The sequence below is a fragment of the Lissotriton vulgaris genome, chromosome 7, assembly GCF_964263255.1.
Source record: "Lissotriton vulgaris chromosome 7, aLisVul1.2, whole genome shotgun sequence".
Classification (NCBI taxonomy): domain Eukaryota; kingdom Metazoa; phylum Chordata; class Amphibia; order Caudata; family Salamandridae; genus Lissotriton; species Lissotriton vulgaris.
In genome coordinates this window covers 223,564,194-223,591,112 of record NC_141695.1, presented here as the reverse complement: position 1 = coordinate 223,591,112, position 26,919 = coordinate 223,564,194, and the positions used below count along the sequence as shown (strand labels likewise).

At 42.5% G+C, this 26,919-nt stretch overlaps 1 protein-coding gene across 1 annotated transcript in view; it reads right to left on the bottom strand.

Annotated features, from left to right (window-relative positions):
- Window positions 1–26,919, bottom strand: part of LOC147701257 (IgGFc-binding protein-like) — a 388,685-nt gene that overhangs the window by 61,205 nt on the left and 300,561 nt on the right. The window contains exons 23-24 of the mRNA XM_086930000.1: window positions 25,155–25,296; window positions 12,820–13,151 (exon numbers count right to left, since the gene is read on the bottom strand). Coding sequence (XP_086786126.1) covers window positions 12,820–13,151; window positions 25,155–25,296 — 474 coding nt within the window. The remainder of the gene's footprint in view (window positions 1–12,819; window positions 13,152–25,154; window positions 25,297–26,919) is intronic.

Here is a 26,919-nt window from a genome sequence, read left to right as displayed (position 1 = left end):
ACAAAGAAATGAATGTGTGATGGCTGAGTGTTTTCTTTAGAGTCAAATAATCCCTCATGTAACAGAAGACGGTAGGGTAGGTACTGCCATACAGCCAAAAGCATGAGGTAAAAAGTGTTACTTCTCTGAGAGAGCCAAAATCTTCTCTGCTGATCCGGTTCACGCTGTATAAAAGACCAAAAATGCCATACAAATATTAACAATTAGAGTGATCCAACAAAGAAGCAACATGTTCAGCCCAGCTCCTACGTCTTCCTCTTTCTTACCCCCTTTCTCCTCAGGGGCTATCGGGAGAAAAAACAGAGGGATTTCCAGAAGGGCCAACACCTGGAAAATGTACTTGCCTGCTCTCAACAGGGCAGCAATTCCTTCAGTGCACTATAATAGAGGTTAAGAACTGCTTAACATGCCCTCCTTTCTTAATAGCTGAATCCGTAAACTGTTAGAATGCACTTGAACTGATTGGCAGTAGACCTCTACTGTAGTATGTGAATATAAGGTGGAGCCCAGATCAAGCACTTTATAAAGCTACATTTAGAAAGTGCGTGCTAGGATCCTGCTTGCAATCATTTTTTACCATGGAGCAGCTTGCAGTCTGCTTCTTCAAGGCTAAGACTAAGTGTGATGCCTTGTTAAAGCATTGTTGATACCTTGTTGAAGCTCTGCTGGCTTGTTCTGCGGAACTTGGCCATGCCAGCATTTAAGACCCTATTCAGACCAAGGAATCCAATAGGTACTGAACCAGATTGCCCAGTGTAATTGCCCAAGATCCATCTAAAAGTACATTTGAGGTGCTTACCTGGGGAGCAAATGCACTCTTGGTGCTCCTTTGTGGCACTCCTGTCTTGTCCCTTTCTTTGGATCCATTAACTTCATTTTGGTGATGCGCTGGATGCAGTGTCCCTGATCTAGAGGTTAGAGCCGGTGCTTAGTTGTTGTTGTTTGTGCCCTTTGCACCCTACATGACTTACTTTAGGACCAAGGTTGTTTCTCCTGCACACAACTTAATTGATCTTTTTATTTAGATAACCTGTTCCTAGAGCTGGTCTGCACACAGGAACAGTAGAGTGCTTTACAATCAAATAAAAGATCACAAGAGCCATGTATCAATGATAACTAAAAGAGACCCATGATATTAAGAATACAATAATACACAAATGTCATAGTAGATAGTTGGGGAGTAGATTCTATTTGGTGGTTTAAAATGGGGAATATTCCAAGATAGACATGAGATTAACCCAGATATCACCAAAACCAATGGGTCTTCTGATGTTTCCTGAAAGCCACGATGGAGGTTTGAGCTCTAAAAAGATTTGGGAGGGAGTTCCAAAGGATTTGTTGTGACTCCTTAAAGAGACAGTTTCATAGCTTGAGCATCTCTGAATTTTGTCATTTTTGGCACCAAAGAGAATGCTTTTTTCAAGGAGTGTTGGTAACAATTAGCCCACTATGCTAGCTTGTTCATGTGGTGAATAAAGAAAATATATTATTGAGGGTGAAGCCTAAAGTGATAACATCCAAAACCACTTTTGGTGATTGAGTTCCAGCTCATTCAAGAGAACTGAATCAAATCTGCTTTGGTGATCATGAGTTAAATTAACTGCCATCAATGCCTGAATAGATATGATGCAAGCATGCGTATTAAGTATATCCTTGATAGAGCATATGCTGGGATCGCTCATACCATTGACAGCTACTACACAACAATATTCTTAAGATGGATGAAGACTGTTTCTTGGCTTAATGATTTCATACTATGAAGCCAAAGATACTTGATCTTAGTGTGCAAGGGACATGCTGTGTTATTCCAAATATTGCAGTCATCATCAAGGTGTATAGTTTGCGATCCTCCAAAAGATTACTGAAAACAGTATTTGGGGGCTCCATTTACAGCAGATGGACAACAATTTTCGTGGCTGTCAATTGAGTTTAATGCCATAGGATTTCTGAGTGGTGAGATGCACACCAATACATTGTTCGAATGGAGCTCCCTAGTTGCACTTTAAAACCTCAGTAACAACATACATTTATCCAGCAATTTTTCTTAAGTAGACTGGCAATCCGGGAAACATGGATGCCCCGCTTTGATGGATCGCAGCAAGTTTTCCAAATCTTGTTAAATCACTGATTTTCGAAACGGAAGTGATGCAAGTGAAGTGATTGAATCTCTCCACACAAATTGGTTCCATTGGTGGCTATCGTTACATGACTGTGAAATGTGGCTCTCAGAAGCAAGGATATTGAAGTACCCACTAAAGACGGAGCTCTCCAAGTGTTCTGTGTCTTGAGGAGAACCCCCAAGAAGCTTATTCGGGTTTGAAACGTGTCTACTGTTTTTACATTGGCCAAAAAGATGTTCATGTTGATGTGCTACTACTTTTACTCACAAACCAATTTCTCCTTTTTATAAAATGATTAGAGTGAGAGTAGTAGGGTCACTATTCAACCACTACCTCTGAAATGATTTAGAAATATAACTGAGCGAGACACTAGCCAGAGGTATTTTGATATGATTGTGGTTTAAAATTTAGATAGACCTTGAGCCATACATGTGTTTTATGTCATTTTCTTCAATATGATGTATATGTGTATTGAAAATGTATTGTGTTATGTAATATGTATGTCTATTACAATTTCATGTGATTTCAGTGTATGTCCAATTGTTTTCAAAAGTTTTGTATGTATCAAACAAAGATTTCCAAAGGACTTTATACTAAACAAAACACAAAATCAAAATGTAAGAAATTAAATCATGTTTTTCAGATCTTAGTAACTAGTTTACGTGATCTTTGAATGAAAGTAGCAGTGATTGCATATTAGTATTGGCATTTCTTCTGGTGTTTTCTAGTATGCGGCCCAGCCTTACTGATTGAGGGTCAAACCCTTTAGTGGTTAGTATTTTACAAACTAAGGTTGACTATTTTTCTAACAAGATTTTAAACTTGGCTAATAAGTCCAAGGGCATTTTTGCTATAGTGGATGACCTATCAAAGCGGATAGGGTCACGGCAAAACCTCCCCCTTCTCAAACCCTATGTGATTCTCTTAACTCCTACTTTATTTAAAAAATTGCCACTATCAAGTCTAGCATACAGAGATGGTTGCTATCCGACCTATGGTTTTACAAAACTGGCTTGCTTTATATTTACTTCTAGCAAAAGAAGTCTGTCGCATGTTAAAGGTTCAACAGTGTTGTACTTATATCCCTGACAAAGGCAAATATGTGTGGGGATATATAAGCAACATTACTAACTTAGGGAAAGAACTAACAGAGTTAAAAGCTGATGAAGCTTGGGAAACCATTGGGAAGGGATTCTCATTTGTGGGTGGTTGGTTTGCAACTCTGGGAGGAAGTATAGTTGGAAAACTACTCACACCACTAATGACTATTCTTAAGGGCTTAATAATCATAATAATCATATATTGTTATTGTAAGGTAAAATGAGTTGAAGAAGAAACTAAAGTAAAGAAAAGAAATAGAGCAGAAATTGAATTAGGAAATAAGCAATGTGGATACTATAACAACATGAAAAATTTGGATAAGGCTAGTTGTAACGAATGAGGACAACTGCATTATAAAAGTGACATCAAAATATGACCAAATGATAAGATAAGATTGTGTGATGGCTTGCTTTGCCATCAAAGGGGGGATTGATGGATCTTAGATATTATCTAATGTCTACTTTTATCAATTCTCACCTGCAAAAGACCATTACGACAAATATTTCCTGATGAAGACATGTTAACTTGCTATTTCGAAAAACTTGAGAATATATACTGCATCATAAAAGCATGCAAAGAGCTCCAGATGGTGATATGAAAATGTAAACAAAATGAAAGAAATAACATGAGGAACTACACATGATTGTAATTTACATGTTGTAAGAAAATAAAACATTGTTAACATAGAGAGTCAATGTGCTTTGCACCTGGTAAATATATGTATGCTTAATGAAGTTATTGAACTGAAAAATCATTTAAACTAAAGAGATTTTACGTAGTGCAAATCTGAGTTTCTGTGACGTCTACCAATAACACGTGTAATGAGAGTGACTCATAGATATAGGAATTGATAAAAGATAACGCACACATTGTGCTTTAGATTTTTTTTAGTAGTACCTAATATTGGGAAGTAGTACCTGAAAGAAATTGTAAATGCTATAATGGAGAGAATTGAAATACATATATGAGAATGTGTGATTTATAATAGAATTAATATTGTTGCAAACCCAGGGAAAGGCACCTGGTAACAGACAGACTGTAAGCAAAGTCAAACTCCACCTACTTCTGTGTAAATGACGAAATGGAAACACAAATTAACCTAAAAGAACTTAATGAAATTTGCAAAAAGGATATAATAATTCTCTTCGATTTGTGTTTTACTGATCACCCCACAACAGCCCCCCATGAGTGACCAATGAGAACCCCATGGACTGATGGAATTGATACGTTAAGGGGTGTAAACCTAGAACATTGGAGGTATAATTGCCCCCTTCAGAGGAGGATTTGGGGCTGGCTATCATAGTCCTGTCCCGCCTGGCATGCAGTCGGACAGACTTTTGATCCCTATTATCTTTTCTATTGCCCCATTCAATCCAGACTGGGTGGAATAGACTTTATGAACTGAACTATATCTAACTTCGACCTCGAGTCCTGTACTTTGCTGGCTGGTAAAGTGTGCAGGGAAATAACCTTTCGGCTAAGAGGTTAACTGACTCCTACTGTGGAATATGGTGCTGCAAATCAGACTTGACCAGATCTAACTGAAGATGAACTTGAACCGCTCAGCTTTGCTTTGGTTTGTTTGATTAATAACTGAACCTCAAAGTTTACCCTGTTTCTCTCCACAGAGGACTTTACAACTGTCTAATAATGTTCTGTTTTGGTGCAGTGTGACTACTCGGTTTGATAATCTTGCTATCAAAACCAAATTGAAATGTATTTTCTTGACTTGTCCATGCAACACAAGGCTTTAGATAAATGTTTTTCATGAATTATCTGTATCGCTTTTGTCTCTTCCTTCTGGTCATATTTCTTGTCTCAAGGCGTTTGTATCTGTGGCTGAGAAAGTGTTTACATTTGGTTTGAGGTAACAATTATTTTATTACATATCCTCATAAAATAAATGAACCAAAACCAATAAATGCTCTGGTTTCTTAGTATTCCAGTCCCTAACAGCGCCACTAAAAGATCCATTGAAGGGCCATGTTTTGCAGAAATCAGAGAGATTATTGAGACTATGGTGGGACTGAGGGTTTTTTAATGAGATGGACCTAGTTAGATAAAGTTGGTAAGTGTGCTGTGATGCTCAACGAATGGAGCATGCCTTGAACGCTGCACCCTTTTGTCCATCTCCCCGACATGCAAAATTCTGTAATGGATATTTTGGGCACAATATATTTAGATTTTTACATTTCATTATTTACCTGGGGGTAACAATTTACTCTTTCTTAAACAGGACATGAAACTGTGCACAAGCAGCCCACCCACAATGGATATGTGGTTTCTAGATGATAATCAATGTGTTTTGTAATCACACTAGAGAAAAGGGTGCATGCAAAACAGATTTAGCAAATGTTTGTCTTTTCCAGTGGTTGTGGATATGTTTTTGGCAATTTTGAAATCAATAAGGTTAATGTTTAAAAGGCCGGACCCCAAGTAAAAAAAGATAAAACATAATTTACAAATTAATAAGAATCAGGTTGCAGCTGAATGTTGTGTTGCCAATCAGCTGAATGATTACATCGACAGAAAACACCACCTCCCACTTCTCCAATCAAGCATCCAAACTGAACATAGCAGTGTATCAGCAACACTAAATGTATTGGATGACGTTCCCGCATTCTTGATAGGGGGAACTCATATCTAGTCATTGTTTTAAACTTTTCAGCAGTGTTCCAGACATCGGATCAGAAAAGTTTACTCAGAACCTTTGAACATCTCAGAGCTTCAAAGAATGTGTCATTAAATGGTACTCATCCTTTTTCTCCAACGGTCGTCAATTGTTACGAGTAGGAACTTCATCTCTGAAGAATCTGAGATCAACACTGAGCCCACTCTATACAACCCATACATCAAGACACTGCAAATGATCACCAGACAATAAGAAGTGTTGTTCCATAAATATACATACATTAGGTAACTCTACCCTAAAATCGGCACCATTGTGGGCATCTGAGTCCTCTGATCTTGCTTGAGCACCCCAAATAGATGCCAGTAAACATTTTAGTTCTGAAAACAAACAAGACTGAATTTCGGCTCTTTCTTCCCTTATTTCACTGTAAAATGAGATCCAATTCACTTGATTACTTCTCTCTGTTTCACTAGCGCCTCCCTCAAAGTCTCTCAGCTTTACAGAGCCAAATTTAAATCCTTTACACAAATGGGTACCTTTTTTGGGTCAGCAGTCTCAACTTGGTACTCTGTTATTTTCCCTTTTTTCTTCAGATTATGTACCTATTCTGTATTTTGTTGGACTAACTCTGCTCCTCTGCAACCCTTCCCTTTAATCTGTTTTTCCTTCCATTCTTCACCTTATTCCTTACCCCTCATCTTCCGAATTAATTTATTGTGTTTCTTGTCGGTTTCTGATTAATGGTCTTAAAATGTTCATTGTATGGGTTCCATATTTCGATGTGAAGTGTCTAAATGCTTTAGATTGCTATTGCGCTACATCAGAATAGCTAATACATAAACTAATGGCTTGTTCGCAGGGGAGAGAGTGGCAGAATTCTGAAGGATTGATCAAGGTGTTTTGTGTTGTGTTGGACTCAGTTCTTGTGTCCTTGAAAAAATGAGAGTGGGGGGGAGTGGCTTGCGCCCGAGGAGTATGGCTGCCGGCGCCTGACTCTCCCGAGACGGCGGAGGGGTTTGTGGTCCTGATGGGCGCCGAATTGGATGAACAGCTTCACAAAACCCAGGAATGTACATCGGACTTGTGGAGGATTCGATTGAAATGCCTTTGAACTCTTCAAGTGAAGTGTAAGAGCTGTTATTTACTTTGTTAACAGCGGAGCGTTTCCCACATGGACTCAGACGCCATTTTGTCCGTTCCTCTTCAAGACTTTTTTCTTCTGCATTCGCATCTCATTAACTTCCAGCGCTGACATGGAGAATAATGCTAAAGCGCTTATCACAGCTTGGAGATGTTGTGGAGGGAATAAGTTGAACCTGTAATGTTCCTTATGACTTTGCCTTCGTGCTTTTGATGTTGGTGTGCCTACCTCACAAAACTGGCCGCCATTTTGTATTTTAAACTACGTGAGGATTTTGCTGTTAATACGTCAACCAAAAAATGCTATATTGCGCTGACCGCTTGGTAGCTTTAAAAAAAAATATCTGTAATGTTATACTATCTTAGCGAGTTTTTCCTCATGCACCTTCATAAAGTGATACTTGCACCCTGGATTCACCTCATCCTTCTTAACTGTAGGTCATTGATAGCTATCTCAAATATTGCTGACTCTCTGGCCTACGTTTAGATTTACTTATTGCTGAGGTGGTCAATAAAAGTCGTTTTCACTACCATAATTTTTGCTAGAGTAGCAAACACTGTATCTAGGGCTGGTAATACTTTGTTTTTCTCTCAGAATTACTCATAACACAATGCAGCTCGAGGTAGAGACTTTTTAATAATAAGACCCCAACTTCAATCTATTGGAGCGCGATATGGCCTTTTTCACCCAAGCCTCTTTAAAGTTACATTCAATAATAAGACTACCACTTATGAAGATCCTCTAAAATTGAAGAGCTATCTTAATTCTTGTCACATAGACTCTATGGATACATCTGCATTGTCCTCATCGATCAAAAAATAGCTCTTGCTGTTATGTTTTTGATTGAGCTCTCCTCTGAATATTGAGTTTTCTGCTTGATTACTGTTGTTGTTTCTATATGTTTCTATTTGTTCCTCAATTGTAGTTAATGTTCCAATATTCTTGTTTATGTTCATCTGTTTATCATCTTCATTCTCCTATTTGCAGGTTCCACTTTTATGATGTATTTTCGATTGTATTGTATCACCCGTCATTTCCCGCCCCTTCCGAACTTGCTTGAAGTTGGAGTAGCCACCCTTCCATGTGGCTCCATCACCCTCCACCTTATATGTGTTTTGGATTTTTTGTAAGAATGTTCATTGTACCTTCTCTATTGTACCATGTACTTTTTCTATTCCTTCACCTTCCTTTCTCTCTCTTTTTCATTCCTCTTCTCCTTCAGACTTATTACTTGCTTTGTTGTTCTGATATTTTTTCGTCTTTTATTGGAATGATTATCTCAGTTCATCTATTCTTTTTTTCCATCTCTTTTTCTCTTTGTTCATTTCCTTAAGTTTCACATTTGTTTGCGCTTTTCATGACATCTTATTGTATGTGTTTGGTGATTATATTATGAATGGCTCTTCTTATTATTTATTTTTTCCCATGATTTATGGCTTTAAAAATTATTACATGGAATGTTAAAGGTTTAAATTCCCCTATTAAGAGACAACGGGTTTTATCTTATTTATCTAAATTTGATGCTTAAATTGTTTTGTTGCAAGAACTCATCTAACTGAATCTGAATCTTTAAAGCTTAAAAAGAATTGGGTTGGTGAACTCTTCTTTTCCCCTGGTGATGGCAAACGTAATGATGTCACTACATCGGTTCACAAATCATTGCAGACTTCTCTTGTTGCGCAGGAGAAGGACAAGGAAGGCAGATGGCTGTATACCAGGCTAGAGGTTGGTGGGGTTTTACTTTCTCTTTTTAATATTTATGCCCCTACTTCTGGTGATGCTCCCTTCTGGTCCCATTTACAACAATTGATGTCCCAAAATGTTTCCAGTAATGTGATTTTAGCTCGTGATTGCAACCACGTTTTGGATCCCTTTCTAGATAGTAAATCCACAGTACCCTTCATACCTTCCAAGGCACATAACATTTTTGTGCGAACTATTAAACATTCACATTTAACTGATGTCTGGAGATTATGTAATCCAATCTTGCAAGAATTTACGTTTTATTCCGCACCTCATCAGACCCAATAATGAATAGATTATTTTTTTACATCACACAATGTCTCTCAAGAACTGCTATCTGCAGATATGGGCCCTATTCTCATTACTGATCATGCCCCGTCTCCATCCTGTTAGATTTATTGCCTCATTCATTTCATCCCAGGAGATGGAGATTTAATAATACTCTACTTTGGACCCTCATTTTAATACTTCCTTTATTTATTTTCTTTAATGAATATTTCCTCTTTAATAACAATGACAGTATACCCTTTCATATAATTTGGGACGCTTTCAAGGTTTCCGTTCGTGACTTTATTATCAGATACATTTCTAATAAACGGAAACTGCCCGGGCTTTAAATATTGAACTTGGAGCATACTTATTACACCTCCAAATCAAAGCATTGCCTAACAGATCTTATTAATGCCAAGATCCAATATAATAAGGACACAACAGATGCTGCCTCTTTGTTTCTTTTAAAAACCAGTGCTACATTTTATGATGGTCAAAATAAATCTGGTAAATTATTAGCTAACTATCTAAAGACAAAACAAAATAAACTTCATATTGAATCCATAATATCAGACACAAATACTTCTAAACACAAAGACGCTGGTATTTTACAAGAACTTGTTCAATTCTATGAACAACTTTACACTCCTGAACTTTATAAAGACTGAAGATGATATTTCCCTCCATCTTTCTCCAATCCCCAAATGTTCGAATTCATCTCTACCTATTTGAATCGGATTTGATTTCAATTGATCTACTTAATGCTCTTAAGTCCCTCAAGATGGAAAAAGCCCCTGGTCCTGACGGTTTCACTGTCGAATTCTTTTTACACTTTGCCCAAATAATCATCCCTAAGTTACATACCTTCATTTCCTCTTTTATTTCTTCTGGTAACTCCTCTGGTATGTTTGTAGAAGCCTTAATTTGTCTTATTTCAAAGGAGGGGGAGGATTTACACTACTGCTAGAATTATAGACCCATCGCCTTAGTTAACATAGACTATAAAAAAAATTGAATTCACTAACTCTTAGACTGAAATCATTACCTCAACTTTTAGGTAAGGAGCAAACAGGTTTTGTTAAAGGGCATTCTATTAATGATAATACCCGCTTGTTCTTTGATATTATTTCCAAGTCAGCAAATCTTACAGAACCCCTTGCTGCCATATCCCTACATGCAGAGAAGGCTTTTGATAGAGTTTATTGGCCTTTTATTTTTCAGACATTAAAAAGGTTTGGTTTTGGTCCAAAAATCATCTCTTTAATTTCTTTGTTATATTCAAACCCCAAGGCCGCTATTTTTCCAATGGTCTTACAGCTCCTTATTTCACTTTACATAGAGGAGTGAGACAAGGTTGTCCTTTATCTCCTTTTCTTTTTAACTTAGCCTTGGAACCTTTTTTGTTGAAAATACGACAGAATCAATCTATTATGGGCTACTCCTCTAAATCGCTTCAGGTCAAATTAGCAGAATATGCTGATGATGTGCTTTCATTTCTCTCCCAACCTACTACTTCCTTACCGGCCTTTTAGAATGAAGTTAAATCATATTCTTTAGTCTCAGGGTATAAATTAAAAAATTACAACTGCGAAATTCTGCCTCTAACCAAATACACTTTTAAAGAAGATTTCTCCTTGTCTAATTTTACTTGGAACCCCCTCCATATCAAATACCTTGGCATATAGTTTACTTCTTCCCTCAAGTTATCATTTCCCCTTAATTTTAATAAATGTATTGAAAAGCTTACTTCCCTCATGACCAAATGGCACCCGTTAGATTTCTCATAGTGGGGTCGTTTAGACACCATTAAAATGATGTTGACGCCTATAATTCTTTATCTTCTCTCTAATTTACCAATGCCTGTTCCCACAATATGGTTTCATAAAGTTAATTCCATTCTTATTTCATTCCTATGGTTGAATAAAAAACCAAGAATGTCCTTATTAAAATTGTCGCATCTGAAATCTGAAGGAGGTGTTCGCTTCCCTGATTTTCCTGAATATCACAAAGCGTTTTCTTTGAAACAATTATCCAAGTGGGTGTCGGCCCCCCTCCATGAATGGCCTCTTTGAGTTGACCTGGAAAGCTCCTTCCTTTCCTCGTTCTCTTTCCAAGAATATCTATCCTTTACAAGGAAACTGCAGGATTCACATACGCCGATCATTAAATATTAATATAACATCCTGAATAGACTCCTTCATGTCGAACCGCATGATTTAAATACATTTCTCAAATCCTCCATATTGCACAATAAATGCATCTGCATTAAGGGGAAACCCATTTATTGGAGAACCCAGAGAGATAAGGGCATTATATGGGTACATCATTTATTGGAAAATTACACTTTTCTTACTTTCTCAACAGCACAATCTCTTTTCCACTTACCATAATCATTCTTACATAAGTTTTTACTCCTACGGACTGCTATGCCAAATTCATATTCACATTTTCACTCCTTGTCTCAGGCTCTTTTACCATTAGATCACGCATGGTTAAATATCATCTCCAAAACGCTGAAGGCTTCTAACCGTTACACTTGTTTACTGTTTCCACTTTTACAAAGATCTAAAACTAAGGTTGAACTTTTCTGGGAGACTGATTTAAATATACAGTGGCCCATATCTGTTTGGGATAAGATTTTGACGAAGATTAGGAAATCTTCTAGAGCCGCATACACTACACAAACTCTCTTTCTCTCTCTGTTACTAATGCCAGCTTCTTTACACAAAATACATTCTGATACCCAAGACACATGCTGGTCTTGCGCATCACCACAAGCAGATCTTCATCATCTATTTTTTTTATGCCCACAAATGCTGCAGTTCTGGAAAGCAGTATGGTCCCAAATTAACACTATATTCATGAATAACGCTTCCCTGTTATTTGCTAATATTTTTCTGGGTGGTCTTTCTAATAACTGGAATAAACCGAAATCACAAACGCAAAATATTGATTTGTTAATTGCTGCTGCTTCTCAGCAAATGACAAAAAATTGGAAAGATACCTCTAAACTTTCATACTTGGCTTGGTGGTACTCTGTTTGTCACAAGCATAGACTTGACACAACTTTTGTTTTCCCCATGTCCTTGAAGCAAAAACGATTACTTCTGTGGTCTTCGGTTTCAGTGTTTTTAGAAAACAGTGCTAGAATCTTCTTTGCCCCAGAACCATCTATTCAGGCAGTTTCTCAACCCCCTTGATTTGTTTAATTGTAATCCTAATCCATTCAATGTGACCTCGATTTATTTATATGCTTATTTACTTTTATTTATTAATCCGTTGTATGTATTTACTAGCCGAGTTGCCACTGTTAGATATATTAAGTATTACTTACTTTTGATGTTATATTACTTGTCACCTGATGCTATTTACTTATTGCATTCCTAATAAACTTTCTTTTGAAACTTAAAAAAATGAGAGTAGCATTCAAATAGCCCCGCTGTATGTGTTTGCCCCAGGCCTTGCAAATTTGATGAAGGGCCATCTAATCCAGTTAGATTCAGGAACTTTTGTAAATTGGTCCGTAGTTCACACCCAACTCACACCGGTCTGGGACATACTGCTGTTTATGTGATATGCCCTTTTTGATGCTTGTTAGAACCAATTCTAGCCAATTAACAAAGCTCTTCTTAACTAGAGTTACTTGTTCCCAATAGCTGAAGGATAATGTATCCCAGACCAGAAGTATTGGAACAGAGATCGCAAAAAGGCAATAGTCATTCACACAATCTCATCCAAGATCTTACACAAAGATATGACATATAATAACTTATAATAACAGGCTTAGATATATGTGATGATTCATTACTCACTCTTATTTTAGGGTAGTCTGCTTTTTTCATGATTATGTCTATTCCATATATAGTGGTATGTATTCCAGCCACATATGATACAGATTGAACTCCTCCCCGGAGGTCATTCTTTGCCACAACTCTGAATGGGACTAAGGTGGTGTCATTTCCATAGTATTCAGAGAGGATGTAAGAACAAGTACCCTGGAAGCTATACGTTTTGCCATCATAGGTGCCCATGTGTGGATCACCCAGTCCATAACAGGTACCAGTGTACTGCGGAAAACACTGGGCCTTCCCATCAACCAACTTGCAGTCCTCCTTTGCACGGCACTTCTTAGATTTACATGGATCTGCAACAGAAAGCAAAGTCTTAGCAAGTTTAGTCTTAGAGTGAATACATACTGTGAGGCCTCAGGCATGAATGTGTGATCTGCATCAGTTTAGAAAACTTGTTTGCGTTGACAGTCCACTTCACTTCCTGGGTATGACTGTCTTTGCAAATGGACATCCTGAGATTATGCATGCCATCCAACTTGCTGCCAGATTAACCTAAAACACTTTACACATGAATATAGTATTTTTTAATATACAACGTTAATCACCCTGTGTTCGTACATTTTATTCATGCAATTAATTTTCAAAGTAATTTAAGGTAATCTCTTAAATTTGTTTGGCATACCTTAACATTAAGTAATCAGTAACAAGGAAATAGGCCCTGTGAACCCTCATTTAGACATGGATGCTCATTTACCCAAATGCATCATGCCTTTATAACTTTGACCCCTAGATGATGTCACAGGAAGTGACATCATGTGTTACATGACTCTGTTGATATTACAGGAAATTATCTTATCAGATCTGTGGTCAAGATGGTATTGTTGCAAGTGACATCACTCAAATTAAACCCCACAAGAAATGATAATGGATACTACAGTAGATAAACATACATTTTACATATAGGCCTTATTCTGAGCAGGTTGCTTTGATAATATCCTGCGGTACCATTATGAAAAGCCAGGAGCACAGCTATCACAGGCCAGCAAACAAATGTTCGTAGGCTAACTAGTCATCCTATTCCTGAACATAGCATCAAATATCCAGTCACAGCCTCAAATACTCTGGCACAGGCATCATTTGCTAACCATAACCATCATTTTCAAAGCACAACCACAATATCCATCACTAGACATAGCGTCACATGTATAAGTCCAGACAGAATCTCTACATGCAAAAACAAACCCAGCATATATGTGCAGACATGATGCTATATGATCAATGCTAATCCGAGGAAACAAGATCATGAAACAGGGTCTGAGCTTGGGTGGTACATGTATGCAGGCTCTCCTTATCAGAGCCAGTCTCTACACAACTACACAGAACCAACTCTGGGCACAAATGTCCCACCAGATAAAAATGCAGACACTTACCACACTTACCATTTCCAATCCTCTGCCCTACTGCTGTCATAACTGTCTGTGTGCATATGATATGTGATTGCATGGTTTGTAAAACAGTGTGTTTAGTTTATTAACTGATCTGAATGAATGCTAATATTTATAATGTTTGTGTTTTATATGCATCAGGGGTATCCATCATAAATTCACGGTGGCTTGATCAAAGCCAGATTATCTGAATTAGCACGGACTTTGAAAACGAGTTGCATTTAGATTCGGTTACTTCATGCATATTTATTTTATGTAGCTATCATAAACATCTGAAATACATCAGGCTGCCTGAACATGTGTTTTGGATACCTCTGATATAGTCTTATTGTGTTACTTTATTTATGTAGTACCTATGACACATGAAATTAGGACTTGTTACTTTATTAATAAGTGAGACTCCACTAATTTTATTTTTAACTTATTTGCACATCTTGCTTGTTGGAACCATGTGCACAACTAACGACATGTCACATATGTATAACTGTACACATCTTGCCTGTGTGCACCTAGCTCTCTGGCTTCTGCTTTCACTGAGCCGAATGCCACCGGTGTACTTGTATTGCCCTTCTCATGGGTGTGCCCATAGGCCACTCTCACCTGTGCGCCCCTACCCTGATCTCATTTGTGTGCCTAGCTCCCTTTCACTAGTGCACACTGTGTCCATTTTAACTTGACTAACCTATTTCTATCATCTGTATCCACCTAATAGTATATGGAATGCCCTCACCTATACACATCTAGACCTCATCAGTGCATTTTACATGCTCGCCGGTGTGCACATAGCCTCTCTCACCTGTTTACATAGAGCCACCCTCAGCTGCTCAAACTTAAATTGGTCACATTGAGTGTTCTGGGCCAATCTCGCCCCTTTCACGTAGCTCCCTCTAACCTGTGTGCATCTAACTTCATTCTCACCTGGGTGAGCATAGGTTCGGCTGACCTTTGTTGACTTAACCACCCTTCATATGTGGGCATTTAGCCCTTGCTACCTGTGTGAATAAATCCACTGCTATCCTGTAAGCAACACCCCCTTTGTGGCCCATTTGCACCTAGGCTCTATTATGTATGGACTCCTGATTTGTATATGTTTCACCTTTTTCACCTGTGTGCACTAGTACCCCATTCACCTGAATGCACCTTTCATATGTGAGCACATAATGTCCTTTAACTTATTTGCAGAGACCCCTCTCTTACCTATATGTACTAATACTCTCACACTTTTAATGCCTGTTAGATCTGGGGGTCTCCAGTTGGCAAAGGTAGGTACCAATGTACAAATAGGGATCCTTGCTTCTAGTCAGGGTAAGGAGATACACTCTTTAGATAATCCCTGCTCGCCCCCTTGGTAGCTTGGTACGAGCAGTCAGGCTTATCCAAGGGAATGTGTAGAATATTTGTACCCACAACCACAGTAACACAGTGAAAACACCACAAATGGACTCCACAACAGTTTAGAAAAATAGAGGTGTTTAATCTAAACTACACAAGACCAAAACGTCAAAAATCCAACATACACAGTCCAAGAATATGGTTTCTGATGAGTTCTTAAGGTTGCGTTGAAATAATCCACAGTTGCGTCACGTTTTAGCCAACAATACCTTTAGATGCAACAAAAGTTCCAAGTGAAAGCTGTAGCGGTGAAAAGCAAGCGATGCGTCCCTCCAAAGACCCAGGGGAGGAGATGCGACAACCCCGCTGAAGGCAGCGGGCATGTTGCGGTGACTCCGGTCTGTATGGGGAGGGATGCAATACCTTGCTTGGATTCTGGTGCACAGGTTTTGGTGGAAGTGGCTTGCAAAAGGTGCGATGCGACAATCTTCGGGGAGGCGACGATCTACGGTGCAGCGACGATGAGCGGCTCAGCGTCGATCTTCTCCTCTCGCGGCCCCTCGATGTGATGGCTCTGCGACGACTCTCGCAGTGACGTGATGCGGTCTGCAAGCAAGCGGTGTGAGGATCTCACCCAGTGACAACAGGCCCTGCGACGATACTCGCAGCAATGGTAATCTTCCCGCACCAGACTGGTGCGTCCCGCAAATGACTCTGGCAGCGGCAACAGGCGCTGCGACGATCTTGGCCTTCGTAGCGGCGAGAAATTCCTCGCACTGACGGGGATGCGCTCCGCAAGCGAGCGATGCATTAAAACTTGCACAAACTCTTTAAATTCTTGATTTCCGGCTTTCCAACACAAGCACAACTTCCAGAGGCACCAAAACTGGCCCAAGCACTCTAGGAAGGACAGAACTCTCTCAGCAGATTTCAGGGAAGCTGGGGGTGAAGTCCTTTTGTTCATGGGACTTCCTAACAGGGAGCCAGCTCTTCTTCAGGCCCTTGGAGATTCCTTCAAGCAAGGGGACACAGCAAAAAGCAAAGCCCTTCCCGTCTCCTTGGCAGCAAAGCAACTGCAGGTCAGTCCAGCAAAACAACAGCAGGACAGTCTTCGTTCTTCATACTTCCAGCTTTCTCCTTGGCAAAGGTTCCTTCTTGATTCCAGGATGATCTCAAGTTCAGTGGTCTTTGGCCCCTTACATATACCCCAAAAAGTCTGTGTTCCCTTTGTGCAGGAGGATTCTGCCTGGTCCAAACCAGTTCTGGAGTACTCTGTTTACATGACTCCTTCTTTCCTTTCACAGTGCAGAGCAGAAACGTCAGACGCCCCACAGGAGGTGGAGCCAGCATTGTGGAGGGAATGCACAGCCCGGATAGAACTTTGTTGACATGATTCCTTTTCTCCTTTCACAGTGCAGGGCAGAGACATCAGACGCACCACAGGGGGTGGAGCCAGCACTATGGGGGGCAGGCACAGTCCTATTCAGGTCCCAGGTGCAACTCCTCCCTCCCATCTAGATGCAGATCTCTCTATTCACCACTGGGTGGGCTCATTCTGTCTCCTGGAATCCCCCAGCCCTGTCACTCACAAACCAGTCAGTCAATTCACTAAAAGCCAAAGGCACACAGAAAGGTCAGACAAGAAAGCAGCCACTTTCTAAAAGTGCCGCTTTCAAACACAGGATTTAAAAACCATCCTTCCTAAAAGATGTGTTCTTAAATTCTGAGTTCAGGGATACCAGACTTGTATGTCCTATGTTGCTCCTATGGGAAGATATGCAGGTAGCTACTGTAGCCAGCATTCCCCATGATAGCCTATGGGCAAGATAGCCTTTCAATAGTGAAAAACGAAAATGGCTGTAATTCACTACAAGAGCATGTCACCCACACTAGTACATGCTCTAACTTTCACATACACTGCACCCTGCCTAGGGGGGTATCTTGGTCCTTCCATAGGGCTGACCAATGTGTATAGAAAGGGACGGGTTAGGCCTGGCCAGTGTGGACAGCATGGCAGTTAGCAACTGCACACAGGCACTGCGGTGGCAGGCCTGAGACACCATTTTAGCACTTCTCATGTGTGTGGCACAATCAGTGCTGCAGGCCCACTAGTAGCATTTGAATCACCAGCCCTGGCAAGCTCAGTGCACTTTACTAGGGACTTCCTGGTAAAACAAATATGCCAATCATGGATAACCAATCACAATAACAATTTACACAGTGAGTATATGCACTTTAGCACTTATCAGCAGTGGTAAAGTGCACAGAGTCCTATTGCCAACAACCACGGGTCAGGAAAAATAAGGGAGGGAGAAGCAAAAAGTTTGGGGATAACCCTGCATAAAGGGCCATTTCCAACACAACCCCTTCCAGCCTAAGGCCAGGGTAGACCAGACGATACCTCGAGGGGATTCCCTGCTTAAGGCGATAGAACACGGAAACTGGGCCAAATAGCAGGGCACTATTCCTGTTCTGCGCCATCCTGAACCCAGTTGGATCCCTCTGTTCATACTCTCAGGGTCCACCACGCCAACCCATGTGGAACCCTTCTCCTCACCGGTGGACACCACCTGTGCAGCACCTACACTTAACTTGCTCACAGGTGTGTCCCAACAGACAGACAGCAAGCCACAGTGGCCACCAACAGTGGTCAGAGATGAGACCCAGGCCTTATGCCTCTCTGGGCTAACCCCTTGTGGCATCAGAGGGTGGGGGGCAGTAGCCCCTGGTGCTCGGCACCCTTTGTCCACTCTCCCTCCTGTCAGGTCAGGTCTGACGTCCTGGCACTGACCCACCAGTCCCGGACCTGTACCCGGCAGTTGGACAGCAGGCTGGGGTGGGCTTCCCCACACCCAGTCCTCCTCTTCCTTGGGGCTCTGTACACTCCCACCTGGAGCGGTACCCCCTTCTAGAATAGTCAGGGACCTGTGGCAGGTGTCCTGCACCATTTCAGGGGTTCGATCCTGAAACTGAGATTCCAGGTCAGGGGGGACACCCCGGACCTGGCCCTCAAACCTAGGCTCCAAAGCCTCCAGGTCAGGCAACACCTGAACCTGGCTTCCCCACCCAGGGACCAAACCCTGTGGTTGAACACCTGCCTAACACACCAGTACTTCTGGGGACTCACACAGTACCCACCTGGCCAACACAACGGTGGGGCCCAGTCCACCCCCAGGGTGTGACTCCTGCCCCCCTTCTAGGGGCAGCCTTGTCCATCAGGACAACCAGCCACAGGGTCCACTGACAGCTGTCAGTGATCAGAGCCAGGCGGCATGCCTGTCAGGCCTCTCTAACCTCTGTGATGTCAGAGAGTGGGGGCTAGTCTGTTTTGAGTCTCGGCAGGGACGCTCTACATCCTGTGGTTTTGGGAAAATCACTTAAACTCTGAGTGCCTAGCAAAAGATGAATGTGTCTGTCTGTAAAACAACTGGTGCTCATGAAAGGAACTCTGATACCTTCGAGTCCACACTAGGGAAAATAAAGCTTTATTCAATTTTATTTTACCCAAATAAAAAAAGAGCTGCAAACTCGGACGGGTGGTGTGTGTGAAATACCAACCTTGCTCTTCAAAAGCAGCAGTGGATCGCCGACCAGTCCTTTGCCAAATGCCCCTCTGCAAGCATCCAAAGTGGAGAGATACAGCGCCTTGCTGCAGCGTGCTATCAAACTCAGAAATGGGCTACACCGTTTATTTAGACTCAATACAATTATGCACTCACGACCATTTGCTGCATTTTATTCATTTAAATAGCTGTACGCTACTGATCGAAATGCATTTTTCATTTAGAAATGAATGAATTGTGTATGTAAGTGAAATATTCAGACAGCTCTCTGTTCGGTGCCCCTAAATAAACATGTGAAGAAGTGCACCAAACGACTAGGGAGCCAATGGCAAATATTTATCAACAAAAGGGCCTTTGTTTTCAGTCCTGAGTGGCCCAGGCTGGATTTGTCAATGTATGCAAGTGAGATTTCTGTGAGTTAAAGGCAAGCAGTCGCATCACAATGCCCCTTCCTTCAGATAAATAAGCCACCCACCCCCCCTCTATTAGGGGGGCTTTTTTTCCCCAGCCCCTCGCCCCCCTTCCGCCGGTGTCTTCCCTGCTGCAGGTACCTCTGCCTCCCCTGCGAAATCACCAGGCAGGGGGGTGAGATGGCGGAAGCCATGTTGTGCTGCTTTGGGCTGCTTTGGGATATCCCAAAAGCAGCCCAATGGTGTAAGGAAACCCAAAGGGATTATAGGGGATCTCAGCGCCTGCCTAGCCACCATTTTAGGTTTGGTAACCTTCGGCTGATACAGCACCTGTCCTGGCCTGAGGGGGGCTCAGTGAACGATTTTTTTGATGAACGGGAGACTACGGTCTCATATTCCTCCGTTGATGCGGCCATGGCCATGGTAGTGTCGACGGGCGCAATGGCGAGGATGGCAAAGTGCGACATCAAGTCGGCTTTCCGGCTGCTCCCAGTCCATCCAGACGATTGGGGCCTACTGGGAATTCAGTTCGGCGGCCGCTGGTACATGGACAAAGCATTGCCGATGGGCTGCTCGATGTCATGCGCACTTTTTGAGTGCTTCAGCACGTTCCTGCAGTGGCTGTTTATTGCACGGGTCACCAAGGTTTCACGCACTACCTGTATGGTCTGGCACCAGAAAAGACAGAGGGCCAGGCACGGTGCTGTCCTTTTTAGGCATTGAGCTGGACTCTGAGACTATGGAGGCCCAATTGTCGATGGATAAAAAGCAGCACATGTTGGAGCTGCTGGCAGGAATGTTGGCACGACCCAAGGTTACAGTTTTGGAGATTCGGGTGTTGCTGGGCCACCTCAACTTTTGGCCAGGGAGTTGGCGTGGTGGCACCCACCACATCATCACATCCGGCTCCCCGTGGGGTGAAGGAGGATTTACCGATGTGGCGTTTTTTCTTACAACGTTTCAACGGCATCCCCATGGGGAGGCTCTGGTTTGGGACGCGCAGATTTTCTCGGACGCGGCGGGGAACGACGGGTCAGGTTTGTACTGGCAGGGGCGGTGGTGCACCGAAAAGTGGCTCCCGAAGTGGGCAGGAGGGGGCAGGAGTATCGCCTTCCTTGAATTTTTCCCGTTGGTGGTGGCGGTAGCATTGTGGGGGGAACTGTTGGCACACCGGAGGGTAACATTTCACGTGGACAACATGGCGGTGGTGGAGGTGGTCAATCGGCAGTCGGCCAAAGATGTACAAGTTTTGAAGTTGCTGCGTGTGTTTGTGCTTGGCTGCTTGCTTTTTGATATTGCTTTTAGCGCGGTGCTTGTGCCTGGGGTCGACAACTAAATAGCGGATGCTTTGTCTCGTTCGCAGTGCGGGAGATCCTGTTGCTTAGCCAAGGACGCAGATCGGGACCCGACCAGCATCCCCTTCAGATGTGGTACCTAGGCAACACAGGATGTTGCAGCTGGTTTTAGGGTCCTTGGAAGTGTCTACGAAGGTGATGTATCTGACTGCGTGGGAGGATTATTTGGCGTCGGGGCGCAGTGGCGGTCCTCGGGAAGGGAGCGGCAGGAGGATGTGGTTCAGTTTATTCTTTACTTATTTGATAGGGGTCTTACGTGGGTCATGATCGCAGGCAAACTGGCGAGGTCGCTTTTATGGGCAAGCTGTTGTGGGGGTACGCGCCGTCATTGGAGGAGCAGGGCTCGTGCTTGCTGCAGGGTTGGGCCCGAGAACGTGGGAGGGGTGCAGGGTCCTCCAGCCTTTGTCGCTGGGTTTGTTGGAACAGGTCATTGAGGAGTTGCCGGGTGTGTGTTTTGACGCTGGAGAGGCCTGTTTGTTCGCCACACTGATGGTATGGATGTTTGCAGGGGCCTTCAGGGTGTCTGAGTTGCTGGGGGTAAGGAGGGATGCGGGGCTGCAGTGGTCACAAGTGTCGTTTGAGGAGGGAGAGGTACGTTTGTGGTTGAGGAAAGTGAAAACGGATCAGAGGGGTGTGGGTCGCTGGGTTTCCTTGGCAGCGGTCGCGGCAGGGGGTAGGTGCCCTGTAATGTGGGGATTGAGACTGAAGGCGGTGGGGCACCTGGAGGGGGCTGTTTTCCGTCATGCGGATGGACGTCGGGTGTCGGGGGCAACTACTGGTGGTGCTGCGCAAGGCTCTGCGAGGTCTGGGCCTGGATGGGAAGCGCTTTGGAACCCATTCTTTTAGAATTGGCGCGGCGTCAGAGGCGCACCCGCAGGGGTTGGGTGAGGGGACATCATGCGGCTGGGTAGATGGTCGTCGGATTGTTATTGGCGTTACATTCGGGGGGCGCCCAGCGTTTGAATCGCTTGGTGAAGTTGGTGACAATGGTACTTATGTTCGTTTCTTTTCTAGGTTAACTGGCGCGTCCCCTCGCCAGTGACATGGCGGTCTGGATCGTGGGGCGTTCTTTTGTTAGGAGGGCACAAGAGCAGGCCTGTTCCAGTTATTTTGGAAAAAAATTGAGTTTCAATCCTACTATGTTTACCATAAGTTGGAAGGGTAAAGGGGGATGTTGTGGCGGGAATTGGTCCCCACACTCAACACCATGGTGGTAGCGGGTAGGTGTCCTGACGTCTTAGTGCTGCATCTGGGGGAAAATGACATGGTGAGGGAGACTGGTCTGGTGCTTATGAGGGCCATGAAGAGGGACCTGGGATGAGATAAAGAGAAGCTGGGCAGGGTGTGTGGTAGTGTGGACAGAGTTTGGGCCGCATTGGGTGTGGAGGGGCGCGGTGCATCCTCAGGCAATTGACAAGGCGCAGAGGAAGGTGAATGTGGAGATGGTGAAGTTCTGTAGGCACCTGGGTTTCTCTAGGATATGGCATAAGGATATTAGATATGATGCCCCAGAATTGTTTAGGGGTGATGGGGTCCATTTGTCCCACATGGGCATGGATCTTTAACTGCTGGAGCTTCGCGAGGTGTTGTCGCGTTTGTTAGGTGCTCGCTAGAGAATTAGATGGTCCAGCCCGTTTTTGGGGAGCAGAGCGGTGGGAGGGGGGGCAGGAAAAGTAGGGATCCTCCTATCCTCCTGACTTTTCCTGAGTGACGGTGTTTGTTTTGGAAGTTGGCCAAGTTTGGCTGGAGTTTTGGTAGTTAGCGTTAAGTTGGGGAGTTGGTGTTCAGGAACGGGGAAAGGTTAAACAGGTTGGAGGTTTTATATTGGTGCTCATTAGCTACAGTTGCAGGAAGACGGATAGGAGGTTACGTTTTTGGGGGGTAAGAAGGTCAAAGGTTACGGGGGAAGATTGTGTATTATGGTGGATTTATGTAATGTATTTGCATTTTATGTATTGTGTTTTGCAGGGTGGGGAATGTTTTATCATGTGGGGATCGTAGGGGCGGGGGGAGGAAAAGCAAATGGTCAGGTGACTCGATGTTTAGAGAGGTTTTAGTTTTGTAAGGCGGTGAGCCAGTTAATAAAGTTGCGATGTGCACCTGTTTCAATAAAGCGGCCTTTTACACACACAATAAGTTTATCAGTCTGGCTTGCCCCCCTTCTCCCTCCCAATTTCCTGTTGACACCGGAATGTTTTAGCCGGGAGTGCAGGAGCGGCAGCGCCAGTCGTTCCCTTCACCTTTCAGGCAGTGCTCTCGGCTCCAACCCCTCCTAGCAGCATCCCCGGCCTCTGTTGTAGTCCAGGAGGACGCACAGGAGACAGACAAGATGGAGCAGGAATCCCCGAACCGGCCCTGAGCCAGGGAAAACTCTTCAGACAATGAAGCGCTGAAGACGAGATAAAGAGAGGTAGCAGCAGTGCGCACACAGAGAAGGGACGGGGAAAGCTCAACAAAGACCTGCGTTTGTAAAAAGGAGCTGGTGTAGTCCAGAGAGGGGGAACCCGTATGTGGGGGTGTTTAGCGGGCAGACGAGCCGAGCCACAATTAATGGCTGATGTGACTCATTAGGAGCACAGAGACATGCAATGTAAAGGCAATAGCTTATTTAGATTGGAGCTTAAATCTCAGCAGAGAGGGCCCAAATAGCTATGCAGTGCACAGACATATTTGGAAATGACTGTGAGAAGCTGTGAGGATCTTCCTTTAGGAAGTATAAAAATTACCAATCTTTTTTTCCAGAAACCAACATCTCCATCTACAGAACTGATCACATACTCCTGCTCTTCTAGAAGTATCAACCAATTAATCTATCATAGCGTTTATAAAACAGACTACATACCCATGAGGGTCTCAAGGTGCTAGGGGTGGGGGGGATGCTGCTATTGTACGAACAGTCAGGTCTTGAGGAGTCACCTGAAGGATAGGAAGTCTTCGGTCTGCCGAAGGTGGATGGGGAGTGTGTTCCACGTTTTGGCAGCGAGATGGGAGAATGATCTGCCGCCGGCAGTCGCTCTTCAGGTGCGGGGGCAGTGGCGAGGGCACGGTCAGTGGACCGAAGCTGGCAGGTGGGGTGTAGATGCTGAGTCGACTGTTGAGGTATGCTGGTCCGGTGTCATGGAGTGCCTTGTGTGCGTGGGTGAGGAGCTTGAAGTTTATCCTCTTGTTGATCGGGAGCCAGTCCAGGTCTCTCAGGTGGGGTGGCATGTGGCTGCGGCGGGGGATGTCGAGAATCAGACGTGCGGAGGCGTCTGAAGTATAAGGCATGATCTTCAATAGATATTACATTTCTACCCTTCCCAAAGCTACCATGAGGTTTTCTGACAGGATGTACAAGTAGGGCTAATTGCTCCATCATGAAGTTACTCACATGGCTCCTATGGTCGGATTTGACTGTTTCACTCATTTATTGCGATTGATCTGGTCCACCGCACACCCGCTCCATATCTGGGTTCCTTAGGCGCAGCGGCTCACCTAGTAACCTGGCCATCTGGTTTGTCTCCATGTACTATATGGTGGGATGTCACAAGTATAGGGCAGCCGTGGCTCCTTACTCCAACCCCTGCACATTCTTGAACACCACTCTCCTAGTTCAATATGTTTACAGTAAGCTAGAATGCCTTATTTCTCCCCTCTTAATGCAGCTAACATGACATCCTACATATGTGGTGGTAAACACAGTCCCTACAGAACATATCTTTTTAGTTACTAGCTGCTTCTTGGTTTAGAAACCTAAGAAAGGAACCAGAAATGTTTTGGCCCCTGGTCCCACCAAAGCTTCTGACATGCCTGATTGGATGAAGGTCTTGCGTTTTTGGACTTTGACAGAAATAAGCCCCCCTTACCTTTGTTTTTTTGTTTGTTTTTTTAAACATATGTTTATTGCCATTTATAATAAGCATTACCGGTGGTGAAAACAGTGTTACCTGTTGGCAACGGTGATCAGAGCAATCCATTTCAGCATTAAGTTCTTGGTGTCCAAGTGATGATCTACCAAGCAAGGTTATGGTCATAGGGACCACAGTTGATGACTACTGCTCAGTTTAGGCCTCTATTTAGAGAAACGATTCAAAGCCACAGAAAACAAAACACAAATAAACGCAGAATCCAATATAAGCAGAATGCTAAGGGAACTAAAACAATCAAACTAATACAGGGATTGCTCAGTTCTGCTATTTCAGGTAAAGTTAAGGTTGTTGGAAGGAGGGGGGCGCTGTGGGAGGAGGCGGTCTAAATACTAGGCACCCTTACCTTTGTTGATGCACTTTATGACTCCATCTTCGTTGGTGCACATCTCTTCATAGGCACAGCTGTGGTCCTCACACACCAGGCCACCAAGAGGACTGCAGGTACAGGATTTAGAGCAGTCATCTGCCAGGATCACCACACCCTGCTGTGGAGGAAACATGGGTAGCTGAGGTCAGGTTGATGTATTGAAGAACAGGAGACTGGCACAAGACAGAAGCGAGGGGGATACGTGGAGGCAACATTGGGAACATTTATTATTGATTTTATTTGAAGAAACAAAATAGAAAAGACAGTCAAAAGTGATTACAAATAGCCAGGGGTATGCACCATCAACTTACTTTATACCCATTGTATTGGAACTGGGTATGGGTTGAGCAGGAGGCAGTGCGAACATTAATAGAACAAACTTAGGACCCGATTTATATGTTGGCTGTAGGTAAACTAAGTCACAGTTGAGTATACTTCAACGCACTAATATTGAGTGTAAAATATCGGGATACAAAAATATCGACTGTCAGAATATCGTGGTAAAGAATATCGAGTCTAAGGTAAGTAATACCATTTTTAACAATATCAAAGTCATTAATATAATTAAAAAAATATTGAAGTCATTAATATCGGTTGCAAAGATATAGTTGTTAAAAATATCCTTTTTTTTAGTTAGTGTTATGTATTTTAGTATGTATTTTAAATGTATGTGTTCTATTTTTTTGTCTACGTACTGCGTTTGTTTTTTAATATATGTATCACATTTTTAGATGTTATTAATTTTATTTGAAGTACATTTTGGGTTTTAGTTCCAGAGCAGGTTGTGAGTTTATGGGGGAATAGGGTGGGAAGTAATTTAATTATAATGAATAATTCATACTTTGTATTAATTAATAATTATGGATATATTGTATACTGTTAATTGTGGAAATTAATGTATGAATAATTATGTATTAATTGGTTGTTAATTAGTATTAATTTATTGGCAATATAATTTTTTAATGTAAAATTAGTTATGGGAATTGTGTGAATATTTTTAGGTGTATGTTTTGGTGTCTATTGTGGTAGAGGATGGAAACAAATTTAGTTTAAAAAAAATATTCATTAGTTGAACATTAATTTTCATTTATTAATTGAGAAATATTTTTGGTAACTGTTTTGTTTTTATGTTGTTTGGGTATTGCGGTTTAATCGCTGTAATCTTTGGTTTTATCCCCTCCCCTCCCCTATCCCTATCCACTTTCCCTACTGTTGCACTCATTGGAGTGGGAATAGTAATGTATTACCCCCTGCTATCCAACAATTTCTCTACTGCAGCATTCATTGGAGTGGGAATAGTAAATTATTCCCCTGTGCTATCCAACACTTTCCCTACTGTTGCACTCATTGAAGTGGGAATAGTAATTTTTACCCCTACGCTGTCCAACACTTTTCCTACTGTTGCACTTAATGTAGTGTAAAATGTAGTTTTAGAAATTAAACACATGGAAGCAAACCATGTAAGCGATTGGAAAGCATTGCGTTTTTATGCTCTGGAAACGGTACCCATCGGTGAGAGAGGTGGTGACCGTGAAAAGAAACTCAGACGGAGGGAATCTCGACAAATATTGAACTTTAGGACTTTGACCCCTTGGGGACTTAATCAAAGTGAGGAACTTTATGTACATCTTTAAGTAGGAATGATGGTCGTCCTGTTTTGAAGAGTAAAGAAAATAATTGTTTGGTTAAGAATTATGTGTATGGAAATGGGCAGTTGATATATATAGAGTGGGGTTTTATT